Source organism: Microcaecilia unicolor, chromosome 3 (assembly GCF_901765095.1).
Source record: "Microcaecilia unicolor chromosome 3, aMicUni1.1, whole genome shotgun sequence".
Lineage (NCBI taxonomy): Eukaryota > Metazoa > Chordata > Amphibia > Gymnophiona > Siphonopidae > Microcaecilia > Microcaecilia unicolor.
The window spans coordinates 480,202,613-480,221,087 of record NC_044033.1 but is presented as its reverse complement, the minus strand read 5'-3'; the positions used below and the strand labels follow the sequence as shown (position 1 = coordinate 480,221,087).

General features: G+C 45.3%; 1 protein-coding gene across 1 annotated transcript in view; it reads right to left on the bottom strand.

The window, feature by feature from the left end:
• Window positions 1-18,475, bottom strand: part of CD109 (CD109 molecule) — a 538,537-nt gene that overhangs the window by 355,508 nt on the left and 164,554 nt on the right. The window contains exon 11 of the mRNA XM_030199046.1: window positions 7,569-7,805. Within this exon, the coding sequence (XP_030054906.1) occupies window positions 7,569-7,805 (237 nt within the window). The remainder of the gene's footprint in view (window positions 1-7,568; window positions 7,806-18,475) is intronic.

Here is an 18,475-nt window from a genome sequence, read left to right as displayed (position 1 = left end):
TAGGAGTGTAATGACACAGACATAATATCTCCTGTGGTCGGAGATGTACCCGGATATTTAATGCCGAACCATTTTCCATGACCAGTATCAAATATCATGTTTATTTTTTGCTGGTTTAAACATAACCAACCAAGTCAATATTCTATTAAGTTTAAATGGGTCAAAGATAGACCTGCTATTTAGGTGGTCCGGTTTGACCACAAAACTTAGCTGGCGATCTGATGAATATTTGTGGCTAGCCAGTTCACTTTTACCCTTCTACACCACTAAGGATTTTGTACACTTTGTCTCCAAATAAGTTTTCTCCACAACAAGGGACATCTGCTTGTCACGCTCGAGGTAGGTGAGCCCTTACGCTGCTTTTAAGTTTACGCTATCCACCCGGCCTGAAGGCTAGGCAAGCCCCAACTGGCGGCAAGCAAGTCTCACCCCAACAGAACAGAGACCAGGAGGTGACTCTTAGAAGTGCTCTTGGGGCCTGGCCTAATGGAGTCAGAAGCCGGAAGAAGCAGGAACTAAAAGGTCCGGGAGCCAGGAACAACAGGAAATGTATAAACAGCCACAGGCTGGAACAAGATGAAAGGCACAGACTGGAGATGGACAAGAGGAGCAAGGCTGGAGAATACTGGAACAAGGCTGAAGATGGACAACAGGAGAAAGGCTGGACACTGCTCAAACAAGGCTGAGGACAGACAACAGGAAAAAAGCTGTAGACTACCGAAACAAGGACAGCAGCACAACAGCAGACCCAGCAAGCCGACCTGTTGAAAAGGCACTGGCAGAGAGTCGGGAGCTTCCTAATATATGCCCCAGGCTGAAAGTGATGTTCTCAGCATGCATTCGGGCATTCCTGCAACCAGCCCTTTAAATTTAGCTTCACGGCACACGCACCTAAGGGAACAGGTGCTGAACAGCACCACGGTATGCAGTCTAGGACCCTCAGGAGACTGCAGTGACCAATCCCAATGCCACGCCCCCCCCCCAAACAAGAGGCAGCCATGATGGTACCTCCTCCCCAAAGGCTCCCCTCTTCTCAGTCCAGGTTTGGGTCTATGAGGAAACACATGGTGAAATCTCCTGATAAGCAGTGGAGCATGGACATAAACTGTGGACTCTCTGTTTTCTTCAGGGCCATAGCCCCTCCACACAATGAGGCACTGCAGCCTGCTTCACACCTTCCTAGAGTCCAGAATGTCATTGACCTCATATTCAATGTTCAAATCTGAGGTCACAATAGAGGGTGCAGGTGGTTTATTTCCCTTCCGTTTCAATACCATTGTCTCGAGGAGAGATACGTGGAATGTGTTATCGATCTGCAGAGTAGGAGGAAGCTTCAGCTGGTAAGCTACGGACCCAACTTGCCAGATGATAGGATACAGTCCAATAAACTGAGAAAACTTGCCAGAGGTAGTTTTAAGGTGAACGTTCTGGGTAGATGACCAGATCCAAGTCCCCAAGCCAGAACTGGGGAGCAGGGCATCTCTTCTTATTCGTTTGTTTCTTACACCTCTCAGCAGCTTGAAGCAAAAGTTCTCAAGTCCTCTTCCATTCATTACTGAGGGATGCAGCTGTATCCTCTATGGCAGGTACTGCAGCAGTCAGGGGAATGGGCAAAGGAACCCTAAGATGCCACCCAAACACCATCTGAAAGGGAGAAGAGCCAGAGGCTTCACTGACATGATTGCTGATGCTGAATTTGGCACAGGGTAATAGCTGTGAACAGCCATTTTGTTGGACAAATACATAGCTGTGCAGGAAGGTTTTTAAAATTTGGTTGACTCTTGTAGTCTGTTAGTTTAGGTGTAATATCTGGATGAGAAGTTCAAGTTACTTCATAAATTCTTGCATAAGCTCCACCAGAACCTTTAAGTAAACTGGACTCCTCAGTATTGGACAATGGATTCAGGTAATCCATGAAGTGTCGCACCAGGGTGGATGCAGATGGTAAACCAGGTAGTGTGATGAAATGAGCCATCTTGGAAAACCGGTCTACAATTCACAGATAGTGGTGAACCCCTCTAAAGCAGATCCGTCACAAAATCCATAGCAATATGGGCCCACGGAACCTCTAGAACGGGAAGGAGTTGGAGTAATCTCCATAGGAGTGAATGGGGAAGGCTTGTTACAGGCACAGACAGAACAAGAGGTCACAAAGGCATGTACATCCTTTTTCATCTGTGGCCACTAGCTGGTACAGAATATGAGCCTCAATGTCCTGCAAACTCCAGGGTGACCAGCAAGCTTCTAGTCATGCCCCCATCTCACTACAGTATCTTGGAGTCATTTGGGCATAACTTGTCTTGCCCAGAGGTACTGGCATAGATGTGGCAGAAAGGATCTTGACTGGGTCCAGGATTGTCTGAAGGTGAGGATTTTCATCTATAGGCTCGAAAAACTGGGAAAGAGAATTGGCCTGTACGTTTTTCTCAGCCAGGAGAAAAGACCACCTGCAAACCAAACTGAGCAAAGAATAGATACCATCGGGCCTGGTAGGAATTGAATCTTCGGGCCACCTGAAGATAAAAGAGGTTCTTGTGGTCAGTGGTCACTGTGGATGCTCGGCTACCTCGAGATGATGCTACTCTTCAAATACAGGCATAAAGGCTCTCATATATATTTCATATAGGTAAAGTGTCCACCTCAACTTAATGAAATTTAATAATTGAAATCTCAGATATCCAAGTGACCTGTAGAAACTGATCTCACTTTTAATGGATTTCACATCACAGGTTCTCCTACCATCCTCCGAAAACAACCACAGCGTAAAAAACTCCTGTAAGGATAAAAATCGCTGTGGCTAAAAACAGAGGGTATATCTTAAGATGTGGACAACGTCTACCTATAGAAACTACAATACAGACTGTCTCTTTATGTCAGGTGTTCTGAAACTAAGTACTGAACACACCAGTTTTCAGGGTCTGTGCCTGAAATAGTCCTATTGTATTCAGTATACTCCTTAAAGCCACTCGGCACCCTCATTAACATGGAGGAAAAACAGCTGATACAAGGTCAAAAGGCTCTATGGCATAGGGAGCTCAAGTAAGCGAATACCCAAAAAGTGTCAATGGTTCCTGGGCTAAAGATAGGCTCAGAAGGCCAAAAATTGAAAAAAACAAAATAGCTGAAAACAAAGACTACACCAAACAAATTATTGAAAAAAGAAGAAGAGAAAAAAAAATATCCCGGGCAGGTGGACATTGCAGCAGGAGGGCAGGGGAGAGAGGAGCATCGAAGCCATCGATGGAGATGGATGGGAAGGCAGGGCCCAGAGAGAGAGGAGAAATTGCTGGACATGGAGGGGAGGGCAGGGGAGAGAGGAGAATCGCTGGGTATGGATGGCTGGAGGGGGGGGGCAGGGGAGAGAAGAGAATCTCTGGGTATGGTTGGCTGGAGAAGGGGGGCAGGGATGAGAAGAAAATCACTGGGTATGGTTGGCTGGAGAAGGGGGCAGGGGAGAGAAGAGAATCACTGGGTATGGATGGCTGGAGGGGGGCAGGGGAGAGAAGAGAATCGTTGGGTATGGATGGATGGATGGAGAGCAGAGGAGAGGACAGTTTCTGGACATGGGTGGATGGAAGGGAGGGGAGAGGAGGGTTGCTGGACATGGTTGGATGGAGGGGAGGGGAGAGAGGAGGGCTGCTGGATATGGGTGAATGGAGGGGAGGGCTGGAGAAATTCTGGACATGGATGGAGGGGGGAAGACAGGAAAAGAGAGAAGAAATGCTGGACATGGATGGAGGGGATGGAAGAGAGAGGAAGTGAGATGAACATGAATGGAGGGGAGAAAGGAGAAATGCTGGACATGGATAGAGGAGAGGGAAGGGAGAGAGAAGAAATGCTGGACATGGAGGGAACAGAGAAGGAAGGAGATGAGATGAGGGAAAAGGAAGAGAGGAGAAAAACTTGCACATGGATGGAGAAAATAGGAAGAAGCTGGATCCACTGGACAGTCAAGTCTGCGGAGGACCAGAAATGAAGAAGAAAGGAGGAAAGAAAAGAAATAACTTAAAAGGAAGCCCTGGAAACGGAGTCAAGGGAACAGATAGTGTTATGATTCTGCCGGTGTGGCAGGGGAGGGATGTGGACTTCATTCCTGATTGGCTGTCAGGGTTTGAGCTGATGTCAGTGGGTAGTACTTTAGCCTTCATGTTCCTGCTTCGGCGTTACACATCTTGGTGACTAAAGCCTTTTGCAGTTCTATGTCAGAATGTTGTTCTGTGCTCTAGGTTTGTTTCTGTGTTCCCTGTTTAGGGTTTCAGTTTCTTTCCCTTTGTCTGGGATATTGTGTGTGTGTGTGTGTGTGTGTGTGTGTGTGTGTGTGTGTGTGCGTGCGTGCGTGCGTGCGTGTGTGTGTGTGTGTGTGTGTAATCAGCTCTCGCCTCCAGCTGGGACTCTCCCTCGCTGCTTGCAGTTCTCTGTGGGAGGTCAGCTGCTTTGTTTGTTCTGTACGGGCTTTGCTCTCATTCTGCCGACTCGGCAGCCTGCTGATCCGCGGGCCTTCCCTCAGGTTTGTTTGTTTATTTAGTTATCTTTCTCCTCCATGTTCCTGCCTCTGTCTTCTGGTTCTGTAGTGTTAACCCCTTGTGTACTGTGTCTCTGCCTCTGACTTCTGTGTGTTTTAGGCAGAGGATTTTCTCCCTCCCTTTTGTGTCTTTGCCTCTGGCCTCTGGGTTGGGGTTAGTCTGCCTTTTTGTTTGCTGTAGCTGTCTCTGACTTTTGTGGCTTTTTAGTTAGTTCTTTTCCCTTCTGTGCTGGGGGGGGATTCCTGGCTGCGGGGTTCTTGTGGCAGCCCGGTCTTCTCGTTGTTTTCCTCATATTTCCCTGTGGTTACGGGGTGCTTCCTATACTTGTTTTCCTTCCCTGCGCTAGTTCCCTGGGGGGGGGTGTGGCACCTCGCTCTGGTTCCTTTGGTGTCTTACCTTGTTAGTCTGAGGGAAGGGGTTCTGTCCTGGGTCTGTGGAGCCTCTGTGGTTGGTTATTTTCCTGCGCCCTGTGGCTGGGGTTCAGTGCGCAGCTGGCACCTTTGGTCCCGTGGGGACTCCTGTGTTCCTTTCTCCCCTCCCTGTGTGTGTATCGGTTCCAGTTCGGCCGTGAGGCCCATACGAGTGGGTCTGAGTGTATCGGTTCCGGTTCGGCCATGAGCCCTGCTTGAATGCCTATTTCCCTTTCTTCCTGAGGTGCAGTGTGTTGGATAGCTGGGGTGTGTAGTGGCGGGTCGGTCTCCCCTAGGCCTTGGCCTCTGGTATCAGCGGGCCTTGGCCTAGGTTCAAGGGCTCACGACCAATCCATCAGATTACAGATAGAGAGCAGCAGAATCAGATAGTGGGCCAGAATGATGAGAAAAACAAAGTCACCAGACAAGAAAGGTAGAAAAAATTATTTTCATTTTAGTGTTTGGAATATGTCCACTTTGAGAATTTACATCTACTATCCTATTTTGCAGTGTATAGCAACGTGTTTCTTTCTGTTTTTCTGGTATTGTGCTTCTCAGGATTTCAGGTTAATTTTTGAAGAATTTGAATAGGGGCTATCTCTGTTCTGCATGTATGACTGCAAGGCCAAGTGTCTGAATAGGGATCTGTTTGTTAGGTTCTAAGATTTTGATAACACATTGTTTTTCAGAGTTGGCAAGACTGTCTGTTCTAATTCCTGGTCTGTACGCTAATTTGGTTTGTGTCATTTTGGGTATACTGCAGAGATTTTTTTTTTCCAGGTAAAGGGCTTCTAAAACAGACATCATGTTATGAGAATCAGGTTCTCAACATTAAAAGTTTATATTTATTTACTTATTTATGGCATTTTAGCCCACATTAAACATGAATTAGATTGAAACCTGGGAGCATTTAATTTTTTTTCCTGGAGAGAGTAATGCATTACCGCCCCCCCCCCCCCCCAGGCTCTCTCCACAGCTATAGCCAGCTCTGCAATTTGGGGGGGGGGCAGAGGTGGACCGGGAAGAAAGCCTGTTGTTAAACATTTACCAGCACACCACCGGTTAAAGCTACCCTATATACCCTGCCATCCCCTACTAGAACACTGGACGGGGCCTCCTTTGCACCTTCCAATACTGATTGGGCCTCCAATGCCATTCAGTACAAAACTTACCGCTCTCCTAGTGTTCTGGAAATTTTAACAAAGACCATTTAACCTCATATTGCAGAAAGAGTTATATTCTTCATCTTGTAATCTTGCCGTGAGAAAAAAATCATTTGGAAGAACAATGTAGGGGCTCCCATTCACTCCTCTCCCCCATTCCCCCCCCCCCCCCCCCCAAAAAAAGCTCTCTGTTCTGACCTTTAAATTCCTGGCACAAATGGCAAGCTGCTAAACCACAGTATACAGTAGTATCACTATGAGAAGATTTGGAACTCCTGAACCAAAGTAATCAAACGAGTCCTGCAGGAGCCGCAGCCTTTTAGCCCACAGCTCACTCCATGATACCCTATCACACATCCTGTCTTCCTTTCCCTCGTCAGTCATCTCTTTCTCCCTCCTGTGACCCTTGTCTACTGTACTTTATGTTATTGTATTATGGTTTGTTTATTAACTATTGTACACCACATTGAGCCTGCCCATGAGCGGGAATATTGTGGGATATAAATGTTATAAATAAATAAACAAAGAAAAATAGCTTACAGTTCAGATGTGATGGACAAGAGAGTTTTTGCCTTTCAAACTGTGAGTTTTTACCTTTCAAACTGGTTCTCAAGAGGGAAGCTGGGAGAAATTCAGCAACTCACTGAGTAGCAATACTGTTTATACTTTTGAACTGGTAAAATCTTGATAGCATCACAGTGGTTTAAAAAGGGGTCATACACCAAAATACAGTTCACAGAGGAGATAATACTGCATACCAACTCTTATAGACCCATGAAGAGAGAATGGTGGGGGGGACAGTCCAGAATGCATAGAGAACCAGGCAAGTCAATAGAGAGTCTCATAAGACACAGGGATCTGGGGCATGTACTCAGGAAGAGCTTATTACAGGGAACTACAGGATTACAGGGATTTGTAGTCTGTAATCTGTTAAAGAAAATGCTCAACATATTCACATAAACAGCCAACCTGTCTCTATGTAGATGGGGGAAGAACTGTCTCTCTACAGGTCCAAATCAACATTTTTAAAAATAGGGGGTATGTCTATTAAAATGTGCTAGTAAACAGGCTTAGTGTGTGCTAACACAGGACCTTCCCACACATTAAGCCCATTTCTAGAGCACCCAGGAAATACGGCAATTTCCAGTATTTCCCTTTTAGGTCGTGTGCTAATGTTGGCATTAGAACATAACTTGAAAAAATGTAGGAGGCGCTAAGAGCTCCTATGTTATGGGTGCACTAACCAGTTAGCACTCGGTAATTGGAACATGCTAGCTAGATAGCATTCTTTGCCCCTGACATATGTCCTGCAGAAAACAAATACAAAATAAATGAATACCACATGCTTAGCCAACAAAAACAAATTACTTACCACAAAGTGCTAAGTACGTGTAAGGGCTTAATGCCTTTTAGTAGATATACCCCTAGGTTTATATATTTTAATTCATGTAAACAGTGACATAATATCTTACCTGAATTATCAAATGATAGGTATCAGTCAACAAGGGGATATCCATCTGAATAATGTTGCTTTCAGGAATAGTGTAGTTTATGACCTGAACAGTGGCACTTTTCTGTTCCATATTTCCATTATCAGAAGAATCAAAATTATTCCAGGCATTTCTTCTTGACTGTGTAACACTTACAGTGACGACATTTCTTCTTTCTTCTGCAGTCAATGGCTTATTACCATATCTCATAACCTTAAGCTACACAAAATATATGAGTGAGAGTTCATTCATTACTTACATACCCTATTTCATAAAGCTAAGTCACTTACCTGTAGCAGATGTTTTCTCGAGGACAGCAGCCATATATTCTCACACGAGTGATGTGATATACAGAGCCCAATGCGAACCCTGCCAAGTGCACTTCACTTTAAATCTTTGAGGCAGTGCCCCCACCAAGCATTCACAAGTGCCTTCTTACCCGACACACAAGCACGAGACCAGCAGTACAGTGCATAAAATGATAACTCCAAGGAGAGGCAGAAGGGATGTAAGAATACATGCCTGCTGTCCTCAGAGGACACCTGCTACAGGTAAGTAACTTAGCTTTCTCAGAGGACAAGCAGACGTAATATTCTCACATATGGGACTCACTAGGTACTAGGCTGAAAATATAGATTAATTTTGTAACAAAGTAAATAGTGAGCTTGGTGGAAATAACAGGTGGGAAGGTGGAGCTGGATTTTAAACAGTAAAAATACTTTGTAGGACTGCTTGCCCAAATGGTCCATCCCACCTGGAATACTGTTTCAAACAGTAGTGAGCAGTGAAGGTGTGGATAGAAGACCACATAGCCACATTGCAAATATCTTAAATGGAGGCAAAGCGGAAATGGGTTACTTAAGCTGCCACTGCTCTTGCATTATCAGTGATGATCCAGCCATAGAGGGTCAGCCCAGCCTGAGTATATGTGTAGGAGATACAGAGGAGCATAATCATATGCGAACGCCCATCTCCATGGGCTTCTATGTCCGAGAATGGGTACGTGAAGGGGCGGGACCATATTTTCGAAAAAATGGGCGTCCATCTTTATTTTCGATAATACGGTTTGTGCCGGGCAAATGCATCAGATTTGTGCGGATTTGAGCTGGGTGGTTTCGATTTCCAGCTATAATGGAAACCGAAGGCGTCCAGCTCAAAAATGAACAAATCCAAGGCATTGGGTTGTGGGAGGGGCCAGGATTCGTAGTGCACTGATCCCCCTCACATGCCAGGACACCAACCGGGCACCCTAGGGGGCACTTGTAAAAAGTAAAAAAAAAAATTAAATACCTCCCAAGTCCATAGCTCCCACCCCTTGGGTGCTGAGCCCCTCAAACCCCCCCCCCCCCCAAAACCCACTGCCCACAACTCTACACCATTGCCATAGCCCTTATGGCTGAAGGGGGGCACCTACATGTGGGTACAGTGGGTTTGGGAGCGGTTTGGAGGGCTCCCATTTACCAGCACAAGTGTAACAGGTAGGGGGGGATGGGCCTGGGTCCACCTGCCTGAAGTGCACTGCACCCACTAACAACTGCTCCAGGGACCTGCATACTGCTGTGATGGAGCTGAGTATGGCATTTGAGGGTGGCATACAGGCTGGAAAAAAAAGCTCTTAAAGTTTGTTATTTTATGGTGGGAGGGGGTTAGTGACCACTGGGGGAGTCAGGGGTGATCATCCCCGATTCCCTCCAGTGGTCACGTAGTCATTTAGGGTACTTGTTCGTGAAAAAAAAGGGTGCAAAAAAATGACCCAAATTTGCGGTAAAAACGCCTTTCTTTTTTTATCGGCCGAGGGTGACCATAACCACGCCCCAGTCCTGCCTTCACCATGCCTCCGACACGCCCCGTCAACTTTGCCCGTTTCCGCAATAGATTGTAGTTGAAGACGCCCAAAATCGGCTTTCGATTATACGGATTTGGGCGCCTACGGGAGAAAGGCGCCCATCTCCCGATTTGGGTAGAAATCTGGGCGCCCATCACTTTTGAATATAAGGCGGACAGTCACCCAGCCAAGTACAGACTATATGCTTGGTGGTAAGAATTCCTAACCTGTTAGGGTCAAAGGATAGAAAAAGCTGGGAGTATTTTCAATGAGGTTTTTGTTTGCAGTCTAAGGTATACAGTGCTGCTTCTACAGGATGAATGTGTGGTTTACGGAAAAAGATAGGTAGTATGATGGACTGGTTGAGATGGAACTCTGAAACCACCTTAGGGAGGAATATGTGGTGGATTCAGAGTATAACCCTGCCGTGGTAGAACCTAGTGTAAGGTGGGTCTTCCACAAGAGCTTTTGAAGCTCACCGACTCTCCTGGCAGATGTAAGAGCTATTAAAAACACTATTTTATAGGTGAGCAATTTCACAGAACAAGAAAGAAGTAGTACAAAAGGAGGTTTCTTAAGAGAAATGAAATCCCACACCACTGGAGGTGGTTTGACAGGACATTTGGTATGAAATAAACCCTTCACAAATATAACTATCAAGAGATGAACTGAAACTGTTTTATCATCAATTTTAGTATGAAAAGCACTAATGGTGCTCAAATGTACTCTGTCTGAGTTAGTTTTGTATTCAGAATCTGAAAGATGGAGAAGGTACGTAATAAGGGTAGATATAGAGCATGTGGTAGAGTTGAGCGACCTAGCTGAGCACGAGAGAGAGAATAGTTTTCACTTCAAACAGTAACATTTTCTTATGGAAGGGTTTCTAGAGGAAAGAAGTATTTTAGAAACTGCATGAGGAAGGTTCAATGAATGCAACTCTACGTCATTAGGTATCAAAGCCATCAGAGTCAGAGAGCGAGCGTCTGGAGGATGAAGGGATCCCTCATTCTGAATTATTTGGGTTGGAAAATGATCTAACCTCAGTGTAGAAAATTTAAAACAAATCAGAGAAAATGTTTCTTCACCCAACGCATAATTAAACTCTGGAATTCGTTGCCAGAGAACATGGTGAAGGCGGTTAGCTTGGCAGAGTTTAAAAAGGGGTTAGACGGTTTCCTAAAGGACAAATCCATAAACCGCTACTAAATGGACTTGGGAAAAATCCACAATTCCAGGAATAACATGTATAGAATGTTTGTATGTTTGGGAAGCTTGCCAGGTGCCCATGGCCTGGATTGGCCGCTGTCGTGGACAGGATGCTGGGCTCGATGGACCCTTGTTCTTTTCCCAGTGTGGCATTACTTATGTACTTATGTTCCCTGGATGACATCTCTAGGAGAAGAGGGAACCAGATCTGACATGGCCAGTAGGAAGCATTAGAATTGTGGTCCCTTAGTCTCGGCGTAGTTTGAGAAGAGTTTTTCCCTATGAGAGGCAGTGGGGGAAAGGTGTATAGAAGATCTATTCCCCAATGGAGCAAAAAGGCATCTGGGGCTAAGCAGCTGGAAGCACAGAGTATGGAACAGATTCAGGGAAGTTGGTTATTCTGAAAAGAAGTGAAGAGGACTATTGTTGGGGTCCCCCACTGCTGGAATATTTGACCAGCGACCAAGGTGCTGAGGGATCATTCATGAGGTTGAAGGACCCTGCTCAGTTTGTCTGCTACAGCACTCTGTTTGCCAGCTAGATAAATAGCTCTTATAAACATGTTTTGAGAAGCAGCCCAAGTGCAAATTTGGATTACTTTTCGACAAAGGAGGTAAGAACCAGTTCCTCCTTGTTTGTTCAGGAAGTACATCGCTACTTGTCTGTGCGAACTAGTAGTACATGATTGAGAATTTGGTTCTGGAAGGTTTTGAGAGTGTTCCAAACTGCTTGCAATTCCAGAAATTTGATATGCTGTAACTCTCGTGGGGACAAAGAACCCTGTGTGTGTAGACAGTTGATGTGTGCTCCCCAACCTGTCATGGATGCATCCATAGTGGACCTTGTGATGTGAAGGTGTTTGGAATGGAAGGCCTTGGGTGAGATTCTGGGATACCATCCGCTACTGTGGTTAGAATTGATACTTAAAAAGGTTTTCTGCCAAAAGCGCCTAAGGTTTAAGCTTCTCTGCCTGGAGGTACAGAAGCATTAGATTTGGCACTGTGAGTGCTCTTTAAAGTAGATTTCACCACTAAGGAATGGTGTGGAATCCTGCACATTTCTGTATCCTATACATTGTGTCAAACGTCTTTGGGGCAATCTGAACTGTCAGAGGGGATTCCCAATGTTTTAGTAAAGAACTTTTCATGACAGAATGGAGGGGGAACAGCAATACCCTCTCTAGATGGAGAATCGTAATCTAGAACTTCGAAAAGTTCTGAATTATGTTCCTCCTCCGTTTCTAGTTTAAAAGATATAGCTTGAGCCACCTCATGCACAAAGCATGGAAAGAATACACTTTCTGCGGGAGACTTATGCCTCTGAGGTGGTGAAGATCAGATGGAATGCCATAGGACTCCCCACCTGAGAGGTTCTGTGACCTCTGTGTCAAGGTACATCGAAGCATATGAGCTTCTGAATTTGGAGAAAGCTCTTCTGCTGTTAACGCATGCATCGGTCAGATGCGAGCTGCCCCTGATGGCTGATGTCGAGCAAATGTGTGGGACCACTCCTGTGATTGTCTTTCCAATGTATCCATGCAAGCACTATGTAAGCCTGTACAGAGTGTGAATGCAGTAGCCCTGAAATGGTGCTGGCTGGGAATGGTGTGGACGCAACCTGTGATATAGCCTGTGTGGGCATAGGAGATCTTGAATCCTCAAAGGCTCTCAATGCAAAATGAGATGGAGAGCGATCACTGCACATGGATGCTTCCCGTGAATCAAGGGCATCGATGTAGGGTAGGTAGGGGCCGAAATGTGTAGAGGGAGAACGATGGCAATGCCTCTTAGGCTTTTTGCTCCATAGGTTCTTTTATATACAAAGTACCAATGACAAGGATGTAGAATCCTGACACTTTTGCGGCTTTGAGTCCAACGTTGTACTCTCACGATGTTGAACGGATGCACCCAATGTTGATGCAGAATCTGCAACAAGTACAGAGTGTCCTGCCATGCTTGATGCAGATGCCAATGCAGAACCAAAATGTTTTTCGCACTGAATTCTGCGGGCTTTAAGGGACCTTGTTTGCAAGTGCTGGCAGAGGTTACAGTTATGTCCTGGTGCTCTGGACCTAGGCATTGAACACACCAGTTAAGGAGGTCTTAGCCCAAAATAATCCTATTGCATCGAGTACACTTCTTAAAACCATTTGGCACCCTCGATGACATGGAGGGAAAAATTTTCAAAGCAAGGTCAAAAGGCACTATGGGCTGTGGAGCTCGAGTAGTCATGTACCCAAAGAAGGTTGATGCTTCCCGGGTACAAGAAATGGACCGAAATCTTAAAAATCAAAAAAAATGTTGAAAAAATGAATAAACTATATAATATCACTGAAAAAAAGAAAATACAAAGAAAAAATATCCCAAAAAATGGAAGGCACCAAAAAGGTAAAGTTTTTTTTTTGTGCAGAGAAGATATTAAGAAATACCTCTCTGCTCTGCAAAAAAACAAAATATTGCTGGTCCCATGCTCACGCGCTGGGTGGGAAGGCACCCACATATGAGTGGTGAGGACACTGCTTCAAAGATTTAACGTGACAATGCACCTGGCAGTGTCCACACCCGGCTCCGTATATCATGTCACCCACGTGTGAGAAGATTATGCTTGCTTATCCTCAGAGAACTATTAAACACTATAAAAAATGAGAAACATAAAAAAATCCCAAAAACTAACTTGTGAACAATGTGGCAAGGTAAACATAAAAAGGAATACTTAAAAGTTACAGCATTTGATGAAACTCATGAATGTTGTATATATACAGCAAGGTAAACATAAAAAGGAATAGTTGTACATATGGAGAGTGCAAAATCCAGACAAAAAGATTATGGTAGTTATTTTGGAAGCTCTATTCATGATTTACTTCTGTAAATAATGACATTTACAAGCTTATCTTGGATACACATAAACTTGATTTTAGGAAGCTGTTATTTACATGTTAAATCTGCACTATATACAGATGGTAAAGGGGCATGGTTTGTGCAGAGCCTGAGTGGGACCAAAATCTACACATCTGTTTCCAATTCAGAAATGGAGTAGACGTGGATGCCTAAGAGGGGCATAATCGAAAGGGACGTCCTCGCAAAACATCCCCATCCTGAAATTTGGTCGTCCTTAGAGATGGTCGTCCCTAGACTTGGTCGTTTCTGATTTTCAGCGATAATGAAAACCAAGGACGTCCATCTCAGAAACGAACAAATCCAAGCCATTTTGATCGTGGGAGGAGCCATCATTTCTAGTGCACTGGTCCCCCTGATATGCCAGGACAACAACCAGGCACCCTAGGGGGCACTGCAGTGGACTTCAGAAATTGCTCCCAGGTACATAGCTCCCTTACCTTGTGTGCTAAGCCCCCAAAACCCACTACCCCCCAACTGTACACCACTACCATAGCCCTTATGGGTGAAGGGGGGCACCTAGATGTGGGTACAGTGGGTTTCTGGTGGATTTTGGAGGGCTCGCTGTTTCCTCCACAAACGTAACAGGTGGGGGGGGGGGCCTGGGTCCGCCTGTCTGAAGTGCACTGCACTCACTAAAGCTGCTCCAGGGACCTGCATACTGCTGTGATGGAATTGAGTATGACATCTGAAGCTGGCATAGAGGCTGGCAATCAATATTTTTACAGATATTTTTTTGAGGGTGGGAGGGAGTTAGTGACCACTGAGGAAGTAAGGGGAGGTCATCCCCGATTCTCTCCGGTGGTCAACTGGTCATTTTGGGCACCTTTTTGTGAATTGGTCGTAAGAAAAACACGACCAGGTAAAGTTGTCCAAGTGTTCGTCAGGGATGTCCTTGTTTCTTTCGATTATGGGTCGAGGACATCCTAGCATTAGGCACGCCCAAGTCCCGCCTTCCCTACGCCTCCGATATGCCCCCTTGAACTTTGGCCGTCCCTGCGACGGTAAAGCAGTTGAGGATGTCCAAAATTGGCTTTCGATTATACCGATTTGGACGAGCCTGTGAGAAGGACGCCCATCTTCCAATTTAGGTCGAAAGATGGGTGTCCTTCTCTTTCGAAAATGAGCCCATAAGGGTACCAACATCAGGATTTACAACTGCTCCCAGGCACCTTGGCTTTTCAAAGTGCTCATTTTGGGCAGCCCTATACTGGAGAGATTAAGGGAATCTCCTTCCTGATCCCCCACTGTTTCTTTTTATACCTCAGAGTTGAAAGTGCAATAAGATTGAAACTTTTGTACTTAATCAGAAGCATTTACCCATGTAGGATTTAAAATGGCAGACACACACATGCTAAATATTCATACGAGCTAGAAACTTAATTATTGAAACTGTTACTAAACAGTGTTTCTATTATAGGTCAAAACAGCCCTTCCACCATCTAGTATTAGACTCATACTCTTAAAATGGATTAAAAAAAAAAAAAAACAGACTGTAGCTAATTGTTCAATAGCATAAAGGCTAGAACCTATTACAGCCATCATTGGTCAGAAAAAAACCCTCCACTCATAACCATGTCCAACCAGATGATGATAGGGACTGCAATGAAACTCCTTCAGGAACAAAACAAAGAAAGTGGCAGCTATGCAATATTATAACAGTAGCATCTTCAAAACTCAACCGACTATCTCAAGCATAGCTCACACTTGAACACTCAAGGACTCCTCGTTTTGCTTCAGGGGATCTAATCCTGTTATTCTACCACAGCAGTCAGGAAGATGATGGCTCCATGCTATGGACACCAAATTTTTAAAGATCCCCATACCACGTAATTCGATAAGGACTAATCATCAAATACTTGTATCCACTCCATCCCATCAGAAATAAGACCATTCAATCCTCATGTTCACACCTCTTTGCTCTACAGAATCAAAAAAATGTATTCAGCACTGTTCTCTTCGTCGCAGGCACCTGCTAACATCCCCATGGCGCTCTAACCGTTGCAGTTGCTCCAGTATTATGCACAATGATTCAAATGCATGACTTTGTTCTTTACAATGAGCAACCAGCGGAGCTTCTAGCTTCCGTAAACATAGACAAGACCTGTGTTCTATCAGTCTTGTTTTTAGAGATCGAGACATTTGAACAATATTTTAAAAAATAAAAGGGGCACTGAATCATGTCGATTCACAAGTAGTAGAGCCTCGTATGACAGTCCTCAGTGCTTCATACTGAACATCTTCTATCATAATAGAACACACAGAGCAATGTCCACCCTTTACATGGCCCCCAATGCATGGGTTCTTGCTGATGACATCTCATCCATACTACAATCTGACATAGAACTCTCAAATTGCAATTACATTGATATGAGAATAGTATATTCGCTTTCTCAAAGTGATCATGATTCTCAACACAGAAAAGTGTTTTCTTTTTTTATTATATTCATTAATTTTCAAAATACTTACAAGACAACTCTTGTACAAAAAGTAAAGTGAAAAAAGGACATATGAAAAAATAAAATAAGGCAATATTACTGTCCAAAAAGCTAATACCAAGTGCTTTTTAACACAATTTAGTCCACAAGATATGGGGGTGGCACAGAAAACGTAATAATCAGGGGTTACAAATCCAATTGTAAGCAAGTATCACTTACTATCAGACACAGGATTTTTCAACCTATACTACAGAACCCAAAGGCACAGAAGCTATTCCCTAGAACATTTTTCTAATCTAATATAATAAAACGCACCGTGAACGTTCTAATGAGGACAACGTTCTGAAGTCACTAAAACACTCTCTGAAGGGTTCGTGGCGTTCGTGGTGTGAAGCCACCCAGCCGTCTCTGCCCCGCCCTCGCGTCAAACGTCATGACGTCGAGGGCGGGGAAAACACACGGATCGCGAGGGCAGAAAAAAAAAACAAACGGATCGCACCCACGCACGGTGCGTTTTACTATATTAGATTTACCTCTGTGGTGGCGGTTCCGGCAGCGCAGCGTCAGGGAAGGAGGCGGCGCTCCCGACGTCTAGCCTTCCCTTCGCTGTGTTCCGCCTTCTTCTGACGTCAATGATGACGTCAGAAGAAGGCGGAACACAGCGAAGGGAAGGCTAGACGTCGGAAACGCCGCCTCCTTCCCTGACGCTGCGCTGCCGGAACCGCCACCACGGAGGTAAATAAAAATAAAAAAAAAAGAAAAGGGATGTTGGGGGGATAGAAGAGGGTGGGCAGCAAAGTTGAACACTGGGAGCAGGAGGGCAGGGGAAAAACGACAGCATGGATGCGAAGAGGGGGGGGGAGAAGAGGGCGGGCCAGGCTGGGACATGGGACAGAGAGGAGCATGGATGCGAGGAGGGGTCATGGAAGGAAGAGAGGGGAATTACATGAAAAGGAAGAATGGAGGGGGCAGGGGACAGAGGAGCATGGATGGGCATAGATTGGGAGGGCAGAGCTCAGGGAGAGAGGGAAATTGCTGGAAAGGGAAAAATGGAGGGGCCAGGTGACAGATGAGCATGGATGGGCATGGATTGGAAGGGCAGGACTCAGGGAGAGGGGAATTGCTGGATAGGGATGAATGGAGGGGACAGATGGGCATGGATGGATATGGATTGCAGGGCAGGCCTCAGGCAGAGAGGGGAAATGCTGGATAGGGAAAAATGGAGGGGCCAGGTGACAGAGGAGCATGGATGGACATGGATTGGAAGGGCAGGACTCAGGGAGAGGGGAATTGCTGGATAGGGATGAATGGAGGGGACAGATGGGCATGGATGGATATGGATTGCAGGACAGGCCTCAGGCAGAGAGGGGAAATGCTAGATAGGGAAAAATGGAGGGGCCAGGTGACAGAGGAGCATGGATGGACATGGATTGGAAGGGCAGGACTCAGGGAGAGGGGAATTGCTGGATAGGGATGAATGGAGGGGACAGATGGGCATGGATGGATATGGATTGCAGGGCAGGCCTCAGGCAGAGAGGGGAAATGCTGGATAGGGATGAATGGAGGGGGCAGGTGACAGAGAAACATGGATGGCCATGGATTGGGAGGGCAGGGCTCAGGGAGATAGGGGAATTGCTGGAAAAGGATGAATGGAGGGGGCAGGGGACAGATGGCCATGGATTGGGAGGGCACAGCTCACACTCTCTCTCTCATATACAATGTCTTTCTGACTCTCACTCTCACACACTCTGTCTCACACTGTATCACATTCACTATCTATGTGCCACACAGTCACTCACACACTCGCTTGGTCTCATACACTCACTCTCACAGAGAATCTGTGTCTCACACACACTCTCTCTCTCGCCCACACACACACACTCTCTCTCACACTGTGTCTCACATACACACTTGCACACACTCTCATTCTCACACACACACTCTCTCACAAACACACTCACACCCAGACTCACTCTCTCTCTCACACACTCACACTTTCACTCTGACTCTCAAACAGTCACTCTCACATACACTCTCCCAAACATACACACTCCAAGGAAAACCTTGCTAGCGCCCGTTTCATTTGTGTCAGAAACGGGCCTTTTTTACTAGTTGCTCTATAATTGCTTGGCTGTTTGACTTGCAATCTTAACTGGATAACCTCTCCCTAGTAGCTTCTGATGCAAATTATGAGCTTTAACCTTGTATTCATCCTGAGAACTGCAAATGCACCGATAGCGCACAAATTGAACAAAAGGAATATTAGCTCACATATGTATAGGGTACATACTGATATAATGACACCCTATACTGGTATAATGAAGTAATAAATTCCAATCAGTTAGCTTGGAGTATACCATAGTGTGAAACTTACTAGACAAAATCTGAATGTGTACCTCTAAAAATTTAATCTCCACATCATTAAATTGCATTTCAAACTTGATCGTTGCATGACACTTATTTAAGTAACTCAGGAACTGCATCAGTTCCTCTGAAGAGCTAATCCAAAGGCAGAAAATGTCTATT